This window comes from Urocitellus parryii, chromosome 1, assembly GCF_045843805.1.
Source record: "Urocitellus parryii isolate mUroPar1 chromosome 1, mUroPar1.hap1, whole genome shotgun sequence".
NCBI lineage: Eukaryota > Metazoa > Chordata > Mammalia > Rodentia > Sciuridae > Urocitellus > Urocitellus parryii.
The window spans coordinates 157,381,752-157,401,057 of NC_135531.1; the positions used below are offsets into that span (position 1 = coordinate 157,381,752).

The window sequence follows — 19,306 nt, forward strand, 5'->3', positions numbered from 1 at the left end:
CGGTCAGCACTAACATTTATTGAGCACCTACCATACACCCAAACCCCACCCTGGGCCTTTTACGCATGATTTCCCCTTTCACTCCTCACTATAGCTCCTCTATGGAGTGGATGCTGTTTTAAATCTTCATTTAACAGATGAGAAAACTGACCATCAGGAAGATTTATTAACTTGCTGAAAAAAAATTGTCAAAGCAAAACTTAACCCAAAGCCTGCGGCCATAGCCACAGCAGCGGTCCTGGGAGGTGGCTGACGGGCTTTGACTCTACCCCACCCTGAGGGTGCACACGCTGGCTGGCATCATCTGGCTCTGCCCATTCCTGGCACCCTGCAATTTCCCTCCCAGCAGAATCTTTTGTGACCCTGACACAAGTGCTTATTTACCACATCCTCTGCTCCAAAGAAAAGTTGATCTCCCCAGGAGGAACGGAGCCAACAGTTCCCAGTGAACCTCTCAGGCAAGAGAAAATTCTGGTTTCCTCCCCCGGAGCTGCTTTCCAGTAGCATTAGCAGTGGTGAGAGGTGGAGCCAGCACGGTGCACACTGGAGCCTTCAACTTCTCCGGGGCTTTTCATGTCCAGTCACCCCTGGTCCTCCCACCTGCTCCATGCTACACCACCCTAGGGACCAGGGCCCCACAAATAATAGCCTGCAGGCCCACGTCATCTGGCTACCCATTTTATAAATAAAGTTCTATTGGATCACAGCCACACCCAGTGTTTCTCTGTGGCTGCTTTTGTGCAACAGTGTACTTGTGACAGGGCACACACCTTGCACCCAAAACCTAAAATAGGTATTCTCTGGCCCATTAAGAAAATATTTTGTTCTATCTGTCATGAAACAGGGTTGGGAAGATCTGTTGGTTTTTCTCAGTATGGTGGAAGGAATGGAGGAGAGATTCAATGCTCAGCCTAACAGCAGAGCCTGTTCTTAGAGTCCCTCAGCTGTATTGCTTTCTGCTCTAGGCATGTCACAGAAGACATCTCTGAACCCCCAAAGCCCCTGTTATGGTTCAGATCTGAGGTATCCCCCGAAAGCTCATGTGTTAGACACAGCAAGAAAGTTTAGAGATGAAAGGATTGGGTTATGAGAGCCTAAATCTGACCAGTGCCTTAATCCACTTGAATGGGTTAACTGGGTGGTGACTATAGGCGGGTACGAAGGGGTGTGGCTGGAGGAGGTAGTGGGTCATGCCTTTGGGGTTTATATTTTGTCCTTGGTGAGTGGAGTAGTCACTTTCTCTGTTTCCTGGTGGCCATGTCCTGACCTACTTTCGTCCTCCACACTCTCTGCCATGATGTCCTGCCTCACCTTGGGCCCAGGGCAATGGAGTTGGCTGGCTGTGGACTGAGACCTGAAACCATGAGTCTCAAATAAATCTTTCCTCCTCTGAAATGGTTTGACAGGTCTTTGGTCGTGGTAGTGAAAAAAAGACATTGATGGAAACAGCCCTAAGCCTGACTGGGTAATAATTAACACAAACCCAGTGCTGGGCAGATGCACTGGAGGGGCATGACCCTCTGCAGGCTGGCAGCCCCGACCCTCCCAGATGGGCCCCCGCCCAGGCCCCCGTTCTCATCTCCTCTTCTTCACCTTTCTGGGTGTCTGCTGCAGCTGGGACGCCCTCCTAGACCCTCCACATTCCACCTCCACACCTTTGCTCAGACCGTTCCCCAACTAGAACGTTCTCCTTTTCAGTAGTTAGCACGACACGCCCGTCTTCCCAGGCCCGGTGTGGGTGTTTCAATAAGTCTTCCCCCACTGTGGCAGCTCCAGGAGATCCCTTCGCATCTGTGCTAAGTCAGCACAAGCCTCTGGTCCCTTCTGTGAACCCGTCACCCACAAAAGTAAGGAACACGGCCTCACAGGTGAGATGCAGACCTGAGGGGAGAGTGAATCTGGTTCCTGCCAGTAAAGACTTTAACTTGACTGGGCTCCATCCTTTATGTGCTGGAAAGAGCTGCCAAAGGTCCCTGCCATCCATCTGAGACTTTAGACAAGTCACTTAAACTCTCAGAGCCTCTACTGCATCGGTAATTGTAACTGACACTTACTAGAGGCTGTGCCAGCCAGGGCAGGACTGGCTGCTGGTCATGCATTATCGCCTTTAAAGGTGACCCTTGACCTCAGGCCTCACAGGGTGGTATGAAGACTGAGTGTGAAGAGGCTGAGTTAGGAGCCAGGAGTCCCCAAGGCCTCCCTGGGTCTCAGTAACTTTGCCAAGGGACCTCTTCCCCTCTCCAGGTGCTGGTTTCCTTTTTAATGGTGAGTCGGGGAGAAGGGGCCTCTGTGATCCAGATGGACCCTTCAGGGTATGATACTGAAACAGCACAAACCATTTTGGTTCACACTCCTATAGAAGAGACGCGGCGTGAGCCTTCAAGATGACATTAAATAATCCATGAGCCTCACTGCGTGAAATGCTTCTTCAAGTTCACTCTAGAGACACAAAACATCCTTTGGCTTCAATGCAACAGAATTTGGTGGAACTAGAGAACACTGGCTTTCTGCTCACTCAACGACGTCTGATCTCTGGCCACCACCCTTGTCACTGATCTTGACTCTGAAGTCTAGCATCTGCTCCATGTCTTACTTGTATTTTGCAAAAAAAAAAAAAAAAAAATTTGGTTGCAGGTAACAAAACACCAATATAGACCACCTGATAACACCCCCAACACACACACACACAAAATAATAATAATAATAATTTGCATATATATCAGTTCGTGTGATTGGGAAAACTTCAGGTATGGCTGAATCCAGATGCTCAAAACTGGTCTCAGGTCCCTGTGTCTTAGCACTTCCTCCCTGCTTTTCTCTGTAGGAGTGTGATTCGCAGACAGACTCTTCATTATTGTCATCTTTGGGAGCCTCAGGCTTACCACCTCCATCTTCCGGTTGAGTAGAGAGTCTCTTGCTAAGAGTTCCAACAAAGCCTCAGACTGGACTCTCATTGGTTTGGCCCGATTTCTTTCTTAGCCCTGCTCATAAGCAGGCCTGTGTTGGGTATCCACATTTGGCACCAGGGAGGGGTCATCAGCCCATCTCAGGGCCAGGGTGATCACAAGCTAGAGAAAGGAATGATAGGCAAGCAGAAATGATAGGTGCACCTGAAGGGTGCTATGCTTGAAGATGCAGCTGTCACATACCTCTGGGCCTTTGCACATGCTTGGAATTCCCTTTCCCTTTTCACCTTCCAGCAAAATTTCTACCTAACTTTGGAAAACAAGCCCAAATGACATGGTCTGTGGGAAGCCTTCACACATGTGCATGCACCCTCACCCACACCCATACCCCGTGCACATACTCCATCTCTGCCCTAGCACTCACCAGCCCTTGCTCCCCTCACCCTCCAGACACTCCAGGGGCAGGCATGGCATCTTGGTCCATTTTGCTTCCCAGATCCCAGCAGTTGCCCTTCGAGGTAAGAGATGCTCCCTGAGGTCTGGGTCATCAGGGTATCCCACTACCAGACTGGTCGGACCCATTTCAGTGCTCAGCCATCTAATGCTGCCTCTGTTCTCTCTGTCCTCAGTTTGAAAACGAGATCATCCTCAAGCTGGACCACGAGGTGGAAGGGGGCCGAGGCGATGAGCAGTACGTGCAGCTGCTGGAGTCCATGTGAGTGCAGGCCACACGGGCCAGGGGCTGCAGGCAAGCTCCAGGGTACCCACATGGCCGTCGTCCCTAGAGACCAGTCTAGGGCTTGTGGGGACCAGGAGACGCCTTTGGGGAAGGAGCTTCACGTTTCTCTCTGCATTGGACATTTCTTTGATGTTGACATAATGGGCTAGATAGAAAAAAGCTTTGCTGTGTCAAAAAGAAAGAAATAATCCATCAATGCCAAAATGTCCAGGCTGGGTCTGAACTGCGGAATAACGATTGCTCTTTTCCTTTGAAATTTGTGACAATGAAATTTGTGACAATGAAATTTGTGATATTGATTTGATGAGATCCGAATTTACTGAGCGCCCCTGGGGCACCGTATTGTGCCAAGTGCACTCTCTCTCTCATGCCTCCCCAGCTTAGGTATGCTCTCCTGGATCCCCGTGTCACAGAGGTGGCCTCTGAGGCTCAGGGAGCAGACGTATTGTCCCAGCAAGCTGGGAACAGCTAGTGGAGTGGACAGCAGGGACTTGAACCTGGCTGGACCGGACTTCTGTGCTCCAGCAGGCCCGGGGCAGACAGTGGGTGGTACTGTGCCCAAGACCACCAGACTAGGAGTCAGGACGTGGTTTTGTTTTTACAGCTTTATTGAAATATAATTCACAAGCCATATAATCTACCCAAAGCAGAGAATTCATGGACCTTTGACATTTTCACAGAGCTGTGCCACCATCACCATAGTAAATTGCAGATCATTTTTATTGCTGAAAAAAAGAAACAGGTACTCTTAGCCACATCCCCATACACACACACACACACACAACTCCTCCATCTCCCTTAGCCCCATTCAGCCCGTGCTCTGCTTCCTATCCCTGTGGACTCACTGATTCTGTGTATTTCATATAAATAGAATCATACAATCCATTGCCCTTCATGACCAACTTCTTCCATGTAGCATAATGCTTTCAAAGCTCATCCACATAGCGAGCATGAGTGCAAAATTTATTTTTACTGCCAAATAAGAATTCACTGTCTGTTTACTAATTTTGTCTGTTCATTAATCAGTTGGTGGATATTTAGGCCATTTCCACGGTCTTAACTGTTAATTAGGACTGACTCTGCCGTGAGCATTCATGTGCAAGTTTAGGTCTTTTTGTTTTGGGTTTTTGTTTTTGCTTTGGGTACTGGGAATTGAACCCAGGGGCACTTAACCATGGGGCCACATCCCCAGCGCTTTTATTTTTTGAGACGGGGCCTGGCATAGTTGCTGAGGCTGGTTTTGACCTTGTAATCCTCCTGCCTCAGCCTTCCAAGTTGCTAGGATTGCAGGTCTGTGCCTCCATATCTGGTCCATGTGCCAGTTTTACGTGGACATATGTTAACAATTTTCTTGTTTTGTACCTTAGAGAGGAATTGCTGGGTCTTGTGGAAATATAGAGACATTTAACCTTTTGAGATACCACCAACTCTTTTCCAAAGTAGCAGCACCAAATACAGTCTCACCAGCAAAGCAGGAAGGCTCCCGTTCCCCACAACCGTGTTAACACTTGCTGATGCCTGTCTTATTGGTCATGGCCTTGCTAGTGAGTGTAAATCGATAGTTCATTGTGGATTTCATTTGCATTTCCTAAAATCTAATGAGGTGCATCATTTTGCTATGTGCTTATTGGCCACTTTCACATCTTTGGAGAAAGACATTGGACTTGAATCCTGGCTCCCTACTTTGCAGCTGCATGGCTTTGGGCAAATCATACAACCTCTCTGGCCTCAGTATCCCCATTTCTAAAATGAGAAATAATAAGCTCCTGTGGTTATTTTGAAGACTGAGTAATCATAAAGCATCTGGCTCCCAGCAGGTACATGCTTAATAAATGTGCTTCAACCCCTCGGCCTGACTCCCAGTTTCTGTCTTTGGCTGCTTGGTAATTGCCCCCCTGCCCTGGAGAGGCCTCTCCCAAGGCTTAGGAATGTGGCCAGACAGCCCAAATTTCCCCCAACTGTGTACTCTATGATTTGAGGGATGCTCTGCTTTTGAATTCTTTCTCCAGTCCTTTCTGAATATTTAGCAACCACAGCCAGCTAAAGACTCAGCTCTGAGCCCTGTAATGACACTTCCACCCTGCCCAGCCCATCTGAGCCCAGTGGACAGAATGGAACCCCAGGTAGCAGAGGCTCAGCTGTTCCCTGTCCCTTCCTGTCACTGTGCTCAGCCCTCCTGAACACCTAGAATACAAACCAGGTTCGCTGGGAGGAGCTACCGTCTGCCCCCGCCAAGTGAATATGGAGAGTGATCATTCAGGGACAGAAACAGGGTTTTGCCTGAGTCAGTGATTATCTTTAAGTTCTAAAAAGGAAAATCTAAATATTGACCAGGAACGGAACCATGTATGGTGCTGGCAATTTCCATTTTTATAAGCGGACGGGCTCCGCAGCAATCTTCAGACTATCAGCAGGGTTTTCAGATCCTTCCTGAGTGGTTATTTATAAAAGGAGCCCTTAGAGGTCGAGGAAATTAAACTCAGCTCATTATTTTCCTTCTGAGACAAGGTGTGAATGATTTTTATGCAAAACTAATCAAGCCCAACCCACCCTCCTCAGAAGGCCCAGTGGGCAGAGTCCCACCTCCTTCCTTTGACCTCTCTGAGCCTCAGTTTTCTCAACTGTGAACTGGAGTTAGAAATATTAGTCACCTCTTGAAGCTTGTGTTGGGACTGAATGAGGAGTTGTGTCAAGTGCTTAGCATGGTTGCTATTTTTCTTCCTTTTCGTCTTAATTTATTACCGTAGTTCCTGACACCTACTAGGTGCTCCTGGAGTCTTAACATTATCGTCATTCAGATGGGCAGCAATGTGGCCATTGGAAGTCATAGCCCATTCATCTTTTCCAGCTCCTCAGTCCTTCCTCCCCGTCCCTTGTTCAGGGACTCCATAGGTATGTAGGGTCCCCTCTGGGCAAGTACAGAGCTTGGCAATGAGATGGTGTCTTTGTGACCAGAACAGTCCTGTGGCAGCTGCAGCCATACATCCAGGTGCAAGACTTGGACATGGAATGAGGCTGAATTTCAGTCCTCATGCCCTTGTGCAGTACACAAGCTGTACAACCCCACACAGCACCCCAGTCCTCCTACCCGCAGGGCTTTTCTAGAGCCCGATCTCATTAATCCACAGCTGTCTTAAATCATGAGTCCCACAGTGGATGGAGTCATAAGACACACCCCTGCGGTATTAGCTTTTCATCTCTGGGATCAATAACCTGATGAGAACAACTTAGAGGAGGAAAAGTTTATTGGGAGGGCTCATGGTTTCAGAGGCTGAGTTCATGGTGGGCAACTCCACTGCTCTAAGTCCAAGGTGATGGGGGACATCATGGCAGAAGGGCATGGCAGAGGGAAGCTGCTCAGGCCATGGCAGCCAGGAAACCGAGGGGGTGGGGCAGGAACAAAATGGGATCTCCAAGACATCCCCCAGTGACCTCCTTCGCCCAGTCCTGCCTGCCCACAGTTGCCACCCAATCAACCCTTCACGTTATTAATCCACCAAGTGGATGAACCTACTGGTTAGGTTACAACTTCATGATCTAATCATGTCACCTCTCAACAATATTCCTGAGCTTCAGGGGCTCCTCACACCGACTCCACAGCACCTGCTACTTGACTGCAAACCTGGGGATGTTCTTGGAGGTACTGAGGGAGCTGGAAGGCTGAAGGAGACACAGCGTGTGTTCTGGGCCTAGAGCCTACCCAAACCAGCTCAGTGGAAAAGCAGCTGTCACCCCAGAGGCACTCCATGCGTACTTCCTAAAGCATTGACTCAAAGTCCAGTTCCACAGCCCTGACAGAAGGTGGGGGCCCCCAGGCTGAATGCAGGCCAGTCCCAGGGACGCCTGAGCTGGCAGCAGCCCAAGGGATGCCTGAGTTTGCTGACCCCAAGCAGTAGCAGAGGTGGGGACCAAGTGTGCACCCCTCCTTCCACTGAGTGAGGAGCTATCCTCCTGAGCCCAGGATTCCCAAGTTTTCTCACTGCCACTCCCACTCTGCCATGGGACTCCAAGTAAGTCACAGCTGTGTGTCAGGATCCACATCAGGACTTGGAGGTTACAGTAATGCTGAGGAGCTTTTGTGGATATTAAACAGGATAATCAGTGAAATGGGCTTAGCACCATTCTCAGAACACGGAAGCACCCAGTAAGCGGTAGTGTCACAGCCCACAGTAACTTATCTCTGTGTGTGTGTCCCCTCCTGCACTAGTATCTCATGAAGGGCAGGGTCTTAACAATGTAGCAGTCCCTGGTGTCCAGAATGGTACCATGTGGAATATATGGATGGGTGATGGATGGGTGATTCCTGTCTCCCCACCATCTTACCAGCTCTAGACTCTATTAGCAGCCTTCTTGCCTCATGCATAAAAACAGAGAGAAAGTAAAAACAGCCAAGATCTTATTCTTCTAAAAACCTTGCTTCACAAAGCATGATCCCTGAAGCAGCAGGATTGGTGTCACCTGGGAGCTAGTTAGCAAGTCAGGCTCCCAGGTCCCAATCCAGACCTGGTAAATTAGAATCTCTTGGATGATGCTCGGGTGATTTCCATCACACTGAAGTTTGAAAGCACCAGTGATTCTCCATGTTGCCTGCAGGTTGAAATCCCCTGAGCTAAGAGACCCTACGGTGCTGCCTGCGGCCCTCGTCTGAGGCCCTGAGATGTCTGGGAGGCCATGAGAAATCCCACAGCAAACTCTGGGAAGAAACTTCTTTGTAGTTGTGTTGTCCTTGGGGTCGGGAGCTGGGCTGGAAGTGGCTGCTCCAGAAGGGAGCAGGCACAGCTGCGGCTGAGCCAGACAGGTGTAAATCACAGGGCCATTTGCACCGCTCATGGCCAGGCAGGCAGCAGGTGCTTCTCCCAGCACATAGATGGATTTGTCTGAGCCCCGCCACAGTTTCAGACACCACCTCCTTGCAGCCTGTTGCGCTCCCTGGTGGGAATAAATCACGTGTAGATTCCTGGTTCCTCTCACCTTGGCCTCCTAAGAGCTCTTGGGACTTGCACGACATGGGGAGCCCAGCTGGAAACAGTCATGGAGTCAGGTGCTGCCTATCCAGCAGAGACGCCCAGGGACAGGCCACCAGGCTTCTTTCGTGGAAACGCTCTCCCCAAATTGAACAGCAATTGGCTTGATTCCAAAGGTCACCACTCAAAGGTACTTCCAGTGTAGCATGGGGAAGGTCTTTTAGCCCTCCTGAGCCTCGATTTCCTCATCTGCAAAATGGAGGAAACAATTTTTACTTGTCAGAACTTCTATGAGGATTTCTAATGAAAAAGGGACTCATGTAGCATCTGGCACCGAAAAAGTGATTAAAAAGAAGTGGTTATTCATCAGAGTTCCAATTCATCCGTCTTTCCCTTTCTAGCCTGCAGGCGGCCTGGGGGTAGACACAGTCTTCCCAGATTGATGTTTTTCTCCCCACCACACATGCCTTGCAGTGTCTGCTGGGAGAGGCTTAGGAACATCACATTTTGTATTTTCATTTTAAAAATTTATATTAATATTATAATGCAGATTATTTTTTTTCAAGTAATATACCCATATTTAAATTGAAAAAAGGTTTTCTCCTCTGTTCCTCAACTTTGACCCCTCAGACAAGCTACCATGGCTGAGCACTTGGTGTTTGTCCTTCCTGACCGTGTGTCATGCTCCACCATGTGGTTAGCACATGCGTGGTATTGGGTGGTTGGGACACGGGACTCTGGAACCCGACTGTTTACCAATGGTGTGACCTTGGACAAGTTAGTTGACCTCCCCATGCCTTTGTTTCTTCATCTGTCAGTCTCATCTCATTAAAGTGTGATGGGGGATCAGACGAGCTAATATCTGTGAGATGTTAAGAAAAACACTAGGACTCAGTGCTATGCCCGTTAGTTAAATTTAAAAAAAAAAAATCATTCAGCAACTTGACTCACTTAACTATATATTTTATAGAGCTGTTAATATCAAAACAGATTGATCTCTCTAATTCCTTTTAATGACTTCATAGAATCACATTCTGTGAATATACCTTAATTTATTTAACCATTTTCTCATTGATGGACATTGAAGCTGGTTCCAACTATTTCAGTATCAGCTGCAATTATAAGTGCTATAAATATATCCTGGCATACTGCTGGGAATATTCCTCAGAGCAGATTCCCTGAAGTAGAGTTGCTGGGTCCAGGGATGCGAGCGTTCAGTGTTGATAGACAGTGTGGAAATCGCCATTCAACCAGGGGCCCTGCATACTTCCAATGTGAGTGTGTGAAAGTGACTGTCGCCCCTCTCCCACCATGCACACATTGAAAAGTTTTTTTACTTTAATTTTTTCCCCATTTTAACAGTAGAAAAGTAGACACTACACTGTATGAGTAAATACATATACAAATGAGCAAAAGGAACCATTCACAAACCAGGGGAGTTTGGACTGGCAGGACCCTTTGGCTTGGGCTACCCTCCACCCACCACAGTCTGTCCCCTGTCCATGAGCTCACCACTTGTCTCTGCCCGCAGCCTGATGGAGTGTGCCTCAGAGCACCCCACCATTGCCAAGTCAGTGGAGAACTTTGTGAACCTGGTCAAAGGGCTCCTGGAGAAGCTGCTGGATTACCGGGGTGTGATGACCGACGAGAGCAAAGACAACCGCATGAGCTGTACTGTCAACCTGCTGGTACGTGGCCTGGCGGGTGTCTCCACTGTCCATGTCTGTCCAGAATCAGAGAGGGGGGGGGCACTTAACTTTGTGTCTCACTCCTGTTCCTGATAGGGAGGTGGCTATAACAGCTTCAGAAATCAGACAGATGAGGGTCAGCACCCTTGCTCTACCACCTGGTAGCTCTGCATCTTAAGGTCTGTCTGTGCCTCACTTTCCTTATATGTGAAATGGGAATAATGAGCGCCACATTAGCCTTTAATACATTCCAAGGTAGGAAGATGGCGGTGGAGACTGGTGGACCATGTGAGTTTCAGAGGCACACAGCTCAAGGTTGTCTTTACCCTGGTGATTAATGAAATAGACCACTGCAGAGATGCTCTCCAGTTTTGGTTTGCTTATGTTATGTGGAGGAAAAGCAGCAGCAAGTTCATGGGTCCTGCCCCTGGGGAACTGTTCCGTGTGTGCTGGCTTCCTTCCTCTGGCAGGATGGAGAGCACTAATAACTAGAACTTAGAGACTACCATCCACCAACCAGCCAGAGCAGCTAAGGCTCTTGACCCTTCTATTGCAGGAGGCCAGCTCCTGACAGCCTCCCTCCTATGCTGGGTGATTGGCTCAGGAGGAGGTGGCAGCAGCTGTAGTGCTTCCTTCCCCCATATTGGCTGGACTTAAAATGCTTTAAATGAACAAAGCTGGCCAAGGCCCACATGGTTTCCATCACGTCAGTCCCCGCCACCCCTAGTGCTCTCCAAAGACAAGTCCAGTTCCCCCAGTTCTGTTGTGTGGCCTCCCCTTAGTCCACAGGGCCTCTCTTGCAGCAGCTTAGATATTGCCATTGATGTCCCCAATGCTGAAGGGAGTTTAAAAACTCTGACTACAGCAGAAAGACATTCAGCGCTGAGGACTCCACCAGGCCCCACTTACAGAAAGAGCAGAAGGAGGGCCTTTCCAGGAACTGAGGGTTTCTTTCTAAGGAGCAAGAGAAGCAGGTTGAAGAAATTGACCTTTAGCAGTCAGACTAGGACCAGGGAGAAAGCTTAGGGCGGGCAGTTCCTCCAGCAGTCAGACCCTACTAAGTTTGGGCGTGGGACTTGAATGTGGCGTCAAGGATCAGGGCAGGATGGGGGAGAGGTGCCTAGTGTGAGGAGAGCTAAGGATTAAACCAGAGTTTGCCCCTGTGTGGCTCTCAGACTGGATCAGGACCTCCTGGTTCCGATCTGTAAGGACTTGTATAAAGATGTCACAGGATTAGGATCTCAGGCATGGGAGCCCAGGACAACTACCAGTCGAAATGGCTCCTGGGCTGGAATAGGGACCAGCTTCCTAAGTCTGGCCAAGTGTAAATGCTTTGGGCTGTGGAATCCCATCACAGCTCTGGAGAGTTCTGTGTTCTCAGGGGTTATGATCTATTACTATTGCCGGGATGTTCCTACTATCTTTCCAACTCAGAACCACAGGCCTGAGCATTGTGACAACAGGCCTGAGCATTGAAAGAGGAAGCTGGGCTGCCCTTCAAAGCAGGCTGGCCCTGCCATGGAAGCACACCACTCAGCCCAGGAGAAACAGCTCAACTGCATCTCCTTACGTATTATGGCTGAGACATTTCCTTTGTCCCTCTATATTCAGAGAAGTGGCTTTCAAAACAGATTCTCCCAGTGAGACTGTAGGATGCATTCAGCAGAGTAGACTTCTCACTCCTATCTCAGGGTGCCCTGACAGTAAACAGCGACCTCTCTCTCATCCACGTTGCGACACCCTCTACCCCCACAGCCTTGCTCATGGCTGTTTTTCTTCCCCATCCAGAATTTCTACAAAGATAACAACCGGGAAGAGATGTACATAAGGTAAGATTCTTATTTTCTAAATTCAGCCTGCTGTGCTGCTCTCCTGCTGACATCCCCTGATGGTTCCCCGCTGCCTTCAGGATAGAGTTTGACCTTTTTCCTCTTGGCATTCAGACCCCTCATGTTCTGATGCCTATCAATTCCCCAGACCTGTCTCTGTCGATTCTTCCCCATAAGCCACTCACAGCTCTCCCACCTGTCTGTGGCCCTGCTCCTCCCTCTCCTGTGGGAAAGCTGTGAGCTGTTTGCATTTGTTACTGGTTGGTGTATGAAGCCCAGGTTGGTCCGGGAAAACTGTACAGCCATTGGCCAGCCCGGTTCCAAAGGGGAGAAGTACAGAGTTGCACAATGCCTGCTTCCTTCTAGGCCTTTAAGAGATACTTGTTTTAATATATCATGAAGGGTTTTAGGGACATTAGCCTGGAGCTAAGAAGTTCTCTGCCAATTTTTTTTCTCAGAATCTCATATTTTTCTGCAAAGTTTTTTATTGTTATTTTTTGCTCATTACAAAAATAATATAGACTTTTTACCGAAACCAAATAAACTCATAAAAATACAGACAAGCAAAACAAAGCAATGAAATAAGTCCCCATAACCCGTACATACTTCCAGATCTTTCTGTGTTTATGCATATATCAAATTCTAGGCAAACATTACTTTTTGCAAAACTGGAATACTAATGATTTATTATTTGCCCCTTTTTTTTAACTTGACAAGAATTCCATGTCAACAGATGTATTTCAAGATCATTTTTAATGAAACTATTAAATTTCCTTTCCGAAACAGACTATAATTTATATAACCAGTTCTATATTGTTGAACATTTAGGTTGCTTCCAACTTTTTCTCTAACAAACAGCACAACAACAGAATTCTAGGACATATACCTCTGTGCATATCGTTAGGATTCAGGAGCCCCTGTGGTGGAATCAATCAGAAGGTTAAGGAGCCAGGTATTTTTAAGCCCTTTGACATATTCAGTCAAAGGAAAGAGACTTCAAGACTAAACTCAGTCTGCTCTTACTGAAGATATTTTTAGGTTCTTAGTTTAATGTTATTCCAGAAGTAGGAACTTTCATTTGAGGGGAAAAAAATAATTAGAATTCTATAGGTTGTCCTGAGCTTGGGTCATTTATAACATCATTAGACATGACACTGTGGTAGCACTACGCTTGGGGACTGGAGAACTCAGGATCTTCTCCCTGTTTTCTCTGTTATGTTGGACAAATCGTCCCGGGAATTGGTTGAGGCTTGCCCATCTGCAGCGTGTTTCCATTGCACCTTCTGTTCGGAGGATGAGACAAGGTACTCTAGGTGACGCGCCTGGCATATGGTCTCTCCTTCCATCCTCTCTCCTCTGCCTCCCATTTTAGAAGCACAGATGGCAGATCCCAGACCTCTGCAAGCCTTGGAGACTTGGGGCCTATCTAGGAAAGCCATATTTGCCCAAACCAGACATCGCAAACAGGGGAGAGTCTGAAAACCTGTTCCATTTGGCAGGCATCGTATTTTAAAACAATTTTTAATTCGTTGCCAAATCTAGAGATTCTACATAAAAATCACAATTTCCTTCTTCTAAAAATCTCAGAGGGTTTGGCCACACTGGGGCCTCATCCCATCTGACAGCTCTCATGTGATGGGTGGTGATGACCCTTTCAGACATGGCAGGCGCCAGCCCCAGGGTCATGAGACTATCTCTCCCTGTGGTTCTATATCCCGCCTACCTCACTCAAGCATCTGGAGGTATTTGACCTGATATCCTAGTGAGCTCATTGAGATCCTCCCTTGGGCTCTGTAACAGAAGACCAAACCCTGGGATTCATTTAAAAACGGAGAGGGAGCCTTGGCCAATGCAGGAGTTGACCATAGCAGGAAACCTCTCCCTTGGGCCATGCCCCCATCCCAGTGTTAGATACAGCCTTCTAAGGGTCTAAGGAATCAATAATCAATAGAAAGAGATATAGCAAGATTAACCCATGTGTGCACACAGTGTTTCCAAATTCCCAGCTCTATCTGGAGGTCACACACAGCTTCACCACAGAACATTATGGGGAGGAGTGTGGACAGACTGGAAATAGCTGGGCTGGAACCTGCTTCTGCCTGTCTCTGGCTCTGGGTTGCTAACTAGGCTCAGACTTCTCGCCTGCACATCGTTGCTGGGATGGATGGATAGGCTACTGGTAATAATGTGCTTACTTGATGGTGGATCCTTCTGCCTGGGAGGTTGTCCCTCTTATGCCCTTCCCCTCCAGAGCCCAGCTCACCTAGTGGGCCAGAGCCCTCTCTAGAATCCCTTTCTCTCCCCCCCCAAATAAATATCACTCTCAGTCCATAGATCTCACCTTGGCAATATTTATCACAGCTGTATTTCTCAGGTATTCATTTGATAAATCGATTCACATTTAAATCTTTTAGGCTCTGAATCCCAAATGTAAGAACAGGGTCCATTTTTGCTACCTCTGATTTCCAATGGCCTGGTATAGCCTGAGTGCTCAGTGCAACTCTACTGGGTGAACAAGGGAATGAGCCACAAGGCCCTGGGTGGCCTGGTTCACTAGCTATCAAACAATTACGAGATGACTGTCTTCTCCTCCAGACCTTTGACTGTCCCTAACCAGAGGTCGGGCAGCTGACATTCAGCCCAGCAGCTACATTTTATGTGGCCAGGGACATTGAATGTCAGCAGCTCCTTGCTGAGGTCTGTGCAGAAAGCCTTTCTTCCACTAGGAACCTGGACCTCAGCACAGGGACCTGCACTGATGCAGATGCTGGAAGCCCATGTTCCCCTGAATGAGGTGGTGGCTCTGGGTGAAATCCCACCACAATGGCTACAGCACCTCTCCTCCTGGAGGAAGAATCAAGCTTCTTTCCTTCACCCGATTACTAAAAGTTGGGTTTTAATAAATGTTCCTAATGTCATGCAAGTCACCAAAGCAGTGGTTCTTGGGCTCTGACTTCTGCTTCCAGCAGCGGCAGGTGGGAATGTTTTGTAGAAGAATGAGGTTCACAATGATAATAGATAGCAGCTGTCAGCACTCAGTGCCAGCTACAAGCTAATCACTTTCCATGCATACTTGCCTTTATTAGCAGCAATGCTAGCTGTCACTTATGGAGCCTTTTATGTGCCACTCATGATCTGCTTGGCCCTTTACATTGAACGGCTCTCTGGTGAGAGTTGCCATCTTGCAGGTGGGCAAACTGAGGCACAGAGAAGTTCACTGGCTGCCCATTGGTGCCTGTTGTGGGTCAGTTATCTAAGAACTTACCAAACCTTCTTCCTTTGCTCCTGTCTCCAATACCCATCAATAAATTGCCATCCCAGGGTTCAGGAACTGGAATGTCACTTTGCAAAAGGACAGGACATAGGATTGAATGGTGGGTTCTCCCCATCAACAGCTCAGGGCCTCTATGTTAATGTCCATTCTCCAGCCCCTGGCCTCCCTCTTTTTACACTTTTTTTTTATATTCAGAGAACAGAAGAGGGAGTAGGAGCTTTCCTTTCTAGTTGTTGGGGCCTGTTACCACCCCAGCAGGCTGACAGCGGTTGAGGGGAGGTGATGACCCACATTTCTGTTTGTCAGCCCAGGCCTTCTGACAAGTTCTCCCCACCCCTTCTCTCTCCTGCCTTTATTTCCCTGACTTGTCATATTGCATTGGCCGTATCTTTCAATATCAAGCTGAATGAATGCTGGCTGGGATGGTCCCCATTCTCCAGGCTGTGGCTTTATCATCTGAAAATGGGAGTCCCAGTGAAACCATCTCGTGGGCTTTTCATGAGGAATGAGTGATCCAAGGCATCTGGGCCTGATGCCCAGCAAATGCTAGCTGCTGTCATTATGAAGGCTCTCTTGTGACCTACAAATGTACACTCCTTCCTGTCCCTAGCAACACCTCCTTCTCACTGCTCCTGGAATTTGGTGTATTTTTCCCCAAACAGGTATCTGTACAAACTCCGTGACCTTCACCTGGACTGTGACAATTACACAGAGGCTGCCTACACACTGCTCCTTCACACCTGGCTTCTCAAGGTGCTGTCCCTTTGGATGAAGGGGGTCCAGGCTGGGAGCCACGTGGGGCCCTAACATGTTGAAGAGTTCAAAAAAAAAAAAAAAGAGGAAAAACAGCCAGATGCATTTTGTTTTGATCAGTGGTCCCAAAATATTGACCTGGCAAGATACTTTTCTGCCCTACTTCCCCTGATCACATAAGGTTTTAGTGACCTTTACATTTAGCAAATATAACCCCCCAAGATATATTTTGCAGTGTTATATAGCATCCTGCTATCAGCCATAAACCATTAGTGTGCTCACTGAACCGCTTTCATTCTCTTGAAAATTTTGCAATAGCTGGATGAAGTCAGATGATCTTCATTGGCTTTGGAAGAGCTGGGATGGCACCTCATCAGGGTCTAGAGAGTCCCTGCAAGCTACATAGAGTGAGCCAATGGAGCAAATTAAGCACCACTCAGCAAAAATCAGGAAGTGCTTTACAAAGGGAAATGGCAGACCGGCATCTGCCGGACTGACCACTGAGACCCAGAGCCACAGGGAGCCACACAGGGTCTGCAGGACCTCAGCTCGCTCCTCATCAGTATGTGTTCTGGGACATGGGTGCTAAAGAGCAACCTCCAAGCATCCTGGTACTCATGTCACAAAAGAGGGCAGCCTCCCCTGGGGGACCTTGAATTTTCAAAAGTGAGCTGGGTTTGGGAGAAGAGGAAAGAAGGAAAGAACACAGTGTGGGGAGGGTGTTTTCTGCCCTTCAATCCTGGGAAGACAACTGGCCGTGGCAGTCCCTTGGCCCTGGGTGACTCCCTGCGTTCTCTCTCCACAGTGGTCAGATGAGCAGTGTGCATCACAGGTCATGCAGACAGGCCAGCAGCATCCCCAGACCCACCGGCAGCTGAAGGAGACACTCTATGAGACCATCATAGGTTACTTTGACAAAGGAAAGGTAATCTGCTCCTGCCCCTCCCCTCTCTGTGGGGACCCTGGCCACTGGGAAGGACAGTTCCCTCCTAAACCCTACAACCTATCCATCCTCAGGAATGGATAGCTCTCCCTGCAAATCCTAAATCTGATCCCTTCTTTCCATCTTCTCTCCATCTCCACTTGAAACCTTCCCTTACAGGTATCAGAATCACTCTCTTGGCTACTACGATGGATCCTAAGCAAAGTCCCTGCCTCCCCTCCCACCCTGTGGATCATCCTCCACTCAGAAAACATGGCATGATCCTATCATGAGACAAGTATTGGATCGTGCCATTCGCCTGTCTCATTGGGGGAGATTCAGCGACTTCCCCATTCCACTTAGAATGCATCACTCAGTCCTTCCCATGATCCACAGGGCCTCTGTGAGCTGGGCCTTGGCTGCCTCCTCTCTGCCTCCCTCCTGGGAGCTCTCTTCTCACCTGCTCCATGCCAAGCTCCTTGGCCTCAGAGCCCTGGCACTGGCCCTTCCCAGCTAGGAGCATTTCTCCTCCCCCTTCCCACTGGAAGGCTGGCTCCTGCCACCACTCAGGGCTTTGCTTTGGGTGTGGCATCCTCAAAGGGGGTCTTCCCTGGCCATCTCCAGGCAGAGCAGCATTGCCCTGCCTTGGGTCACCGTTACTGCTTCTTCAAAGCACTCCCACCCTCGGACACCACCACATTTATTTTGTTTCTCTTGTTTATTGTCTGGCTCCCCAATTCAGAATGCCATGACAGAAGGACCCTGCCTTGTCCACTGATAAATGGCCAGTGGCAAGAACAGAACCTGACACACACAGGGACCAAGGACTTTATCCAGGGCAATTGAGTGGACTGAGTAGGTAGATGGCATGATGGCACCAGTGTGGGTCTGCAGCCCGCAAAGATTCTTGGTTGGGTTTGGCCAGGAATTGGGCAAACCAGCTACTGCCCAGCTCCAGATTCCAGTGGCCAGTCAGGCAGCAGTAGCCCAGAGGCTCCCATCATCCCACAGAGATTGTGGCCTGGCAGCTGAGCCCTCACCTCTGGAGCCAGACTCCAGGGTTTCATTCCTTGCTTCTCTACCCCCTACAGTTTTCTTGGCCTCTGCATGATTCCCGTTTTCCATCCATCATAGTAAAATACTAATAGGACCAACTCCCTGGTTGTAGGGTGGAAATGAGGTGACAAGATCCGCACAGAATGTCTAGCTTAGGAACTGTACATGGTGTATCTTGTACATTTCCATGATCATCATTGTTACCTGGCTCTGCCACTTCCTTTCCCAAGCCTCTCTCAAGCCTCCTGCTTACCCACAGCCCTGCCTCTCCTCTGGGCTGCAAGGTCTCCTCGGTTCACCAGGACACCATTTAACACTTAATTTTGGTCTGTCCTGCTGCTGCAGTTCATTTCATCTGTCTTGGTCTGATCTCCCCACCGTCTTGGAAAGATAGAATGAGGTAATGTCTGCAGAAGGGCTTATAAATCCCCCAGCACTGGGCAGTTGAGAAGACCATCTCATAATTTACAATGCTAAGCCTCTTGAGGGCAGAGACTCTGCCATCCCTTGAACCTCCTGCCCCACTGAGTGTCAAAGTAAAGCTTCTGGTTTGTTTATTAGCTGGTTAAGTCAGCCAGGATGGAAAAGACCCAGAAGGACCTGTAGGGCTGTGTCCTCCTCAAGGCATTCAGTGCAGTCTGCCCTGTGCCGAGCATGCCAAGTTCACAGACGCATGCCAGCCATTATAATGTTTGCATGGTGCCCTTTGTGTTGTGCAAAATGGGGGAGAGGGCAAGGGAAGAGGTGGTGCCAAAGCATTTGGGAGCAGAGAGGAGGCAGCAGATGGAGACAGCTCAGCCTGAAGACCACTTCTGTGGATGCTTCTAGAATGAAGCCTAAACTCCTTAGCACCCCATTCAGTTTTCTTTCTCCACACTTCCCGGGGAGACCCATTGCTATAGACACACACAATGGTTCTCCACTCCACATGTCCATCTTCCCATAACCTGACAGACTCCTGTACCCCCTCAAAATACAACCGTTACATTCACTGGTGTTCCGTGAGGGTAGAGATTGCATCTTGTCCATCCTCACATCTGCTCCATGTCTGCGGATGCAATGCCCATGAACCACCCCCAGAACCCAGCACCAGCAGCTCAGTAGTGAATGTCTGAGGCTCAAAGAGATCAGTGACCATCAGAGGCCCCAGGGGGACCTGGGAGGAAATCCAGGGC

The 19,306-nt window shown here is 48.7% G+C and overlaps 1 protein-coding gene across 1 annotated transcript in view; it reads left to right on the forward strand.

Moving 5' to 3' along the window:
- The window catches only part of Dock2 (dedicator of cytokinesis 2), a 402,443-nt gene that overhangs the window by 335,458 nt on the left and 47,679 nt on the right, over positions 1-19,306 (forward strand). The window contains exons 34-38 of the mRNA XM_077797775.1: positions 3,536-3,621; positions 10,141-10,297; positions 12,086-12,126; positions 16,063-16,153; positions 16,959-17,078. Coding sequence (XP_077653901.1) covers positions 3,536-3,621; positions 10,141-10,297; positions 12,086-12,126; positions 16,063-16,153; positions 16,959-17,078 — 495 coding nt within the window. The remainder of the gene's footprint in view (positions 1-3,535; positions 3,622-10,140; positions 10,298-12,085; positions 12,127-16,062; positions 16,154-16,958; positions 17,079-19,306) is intronic.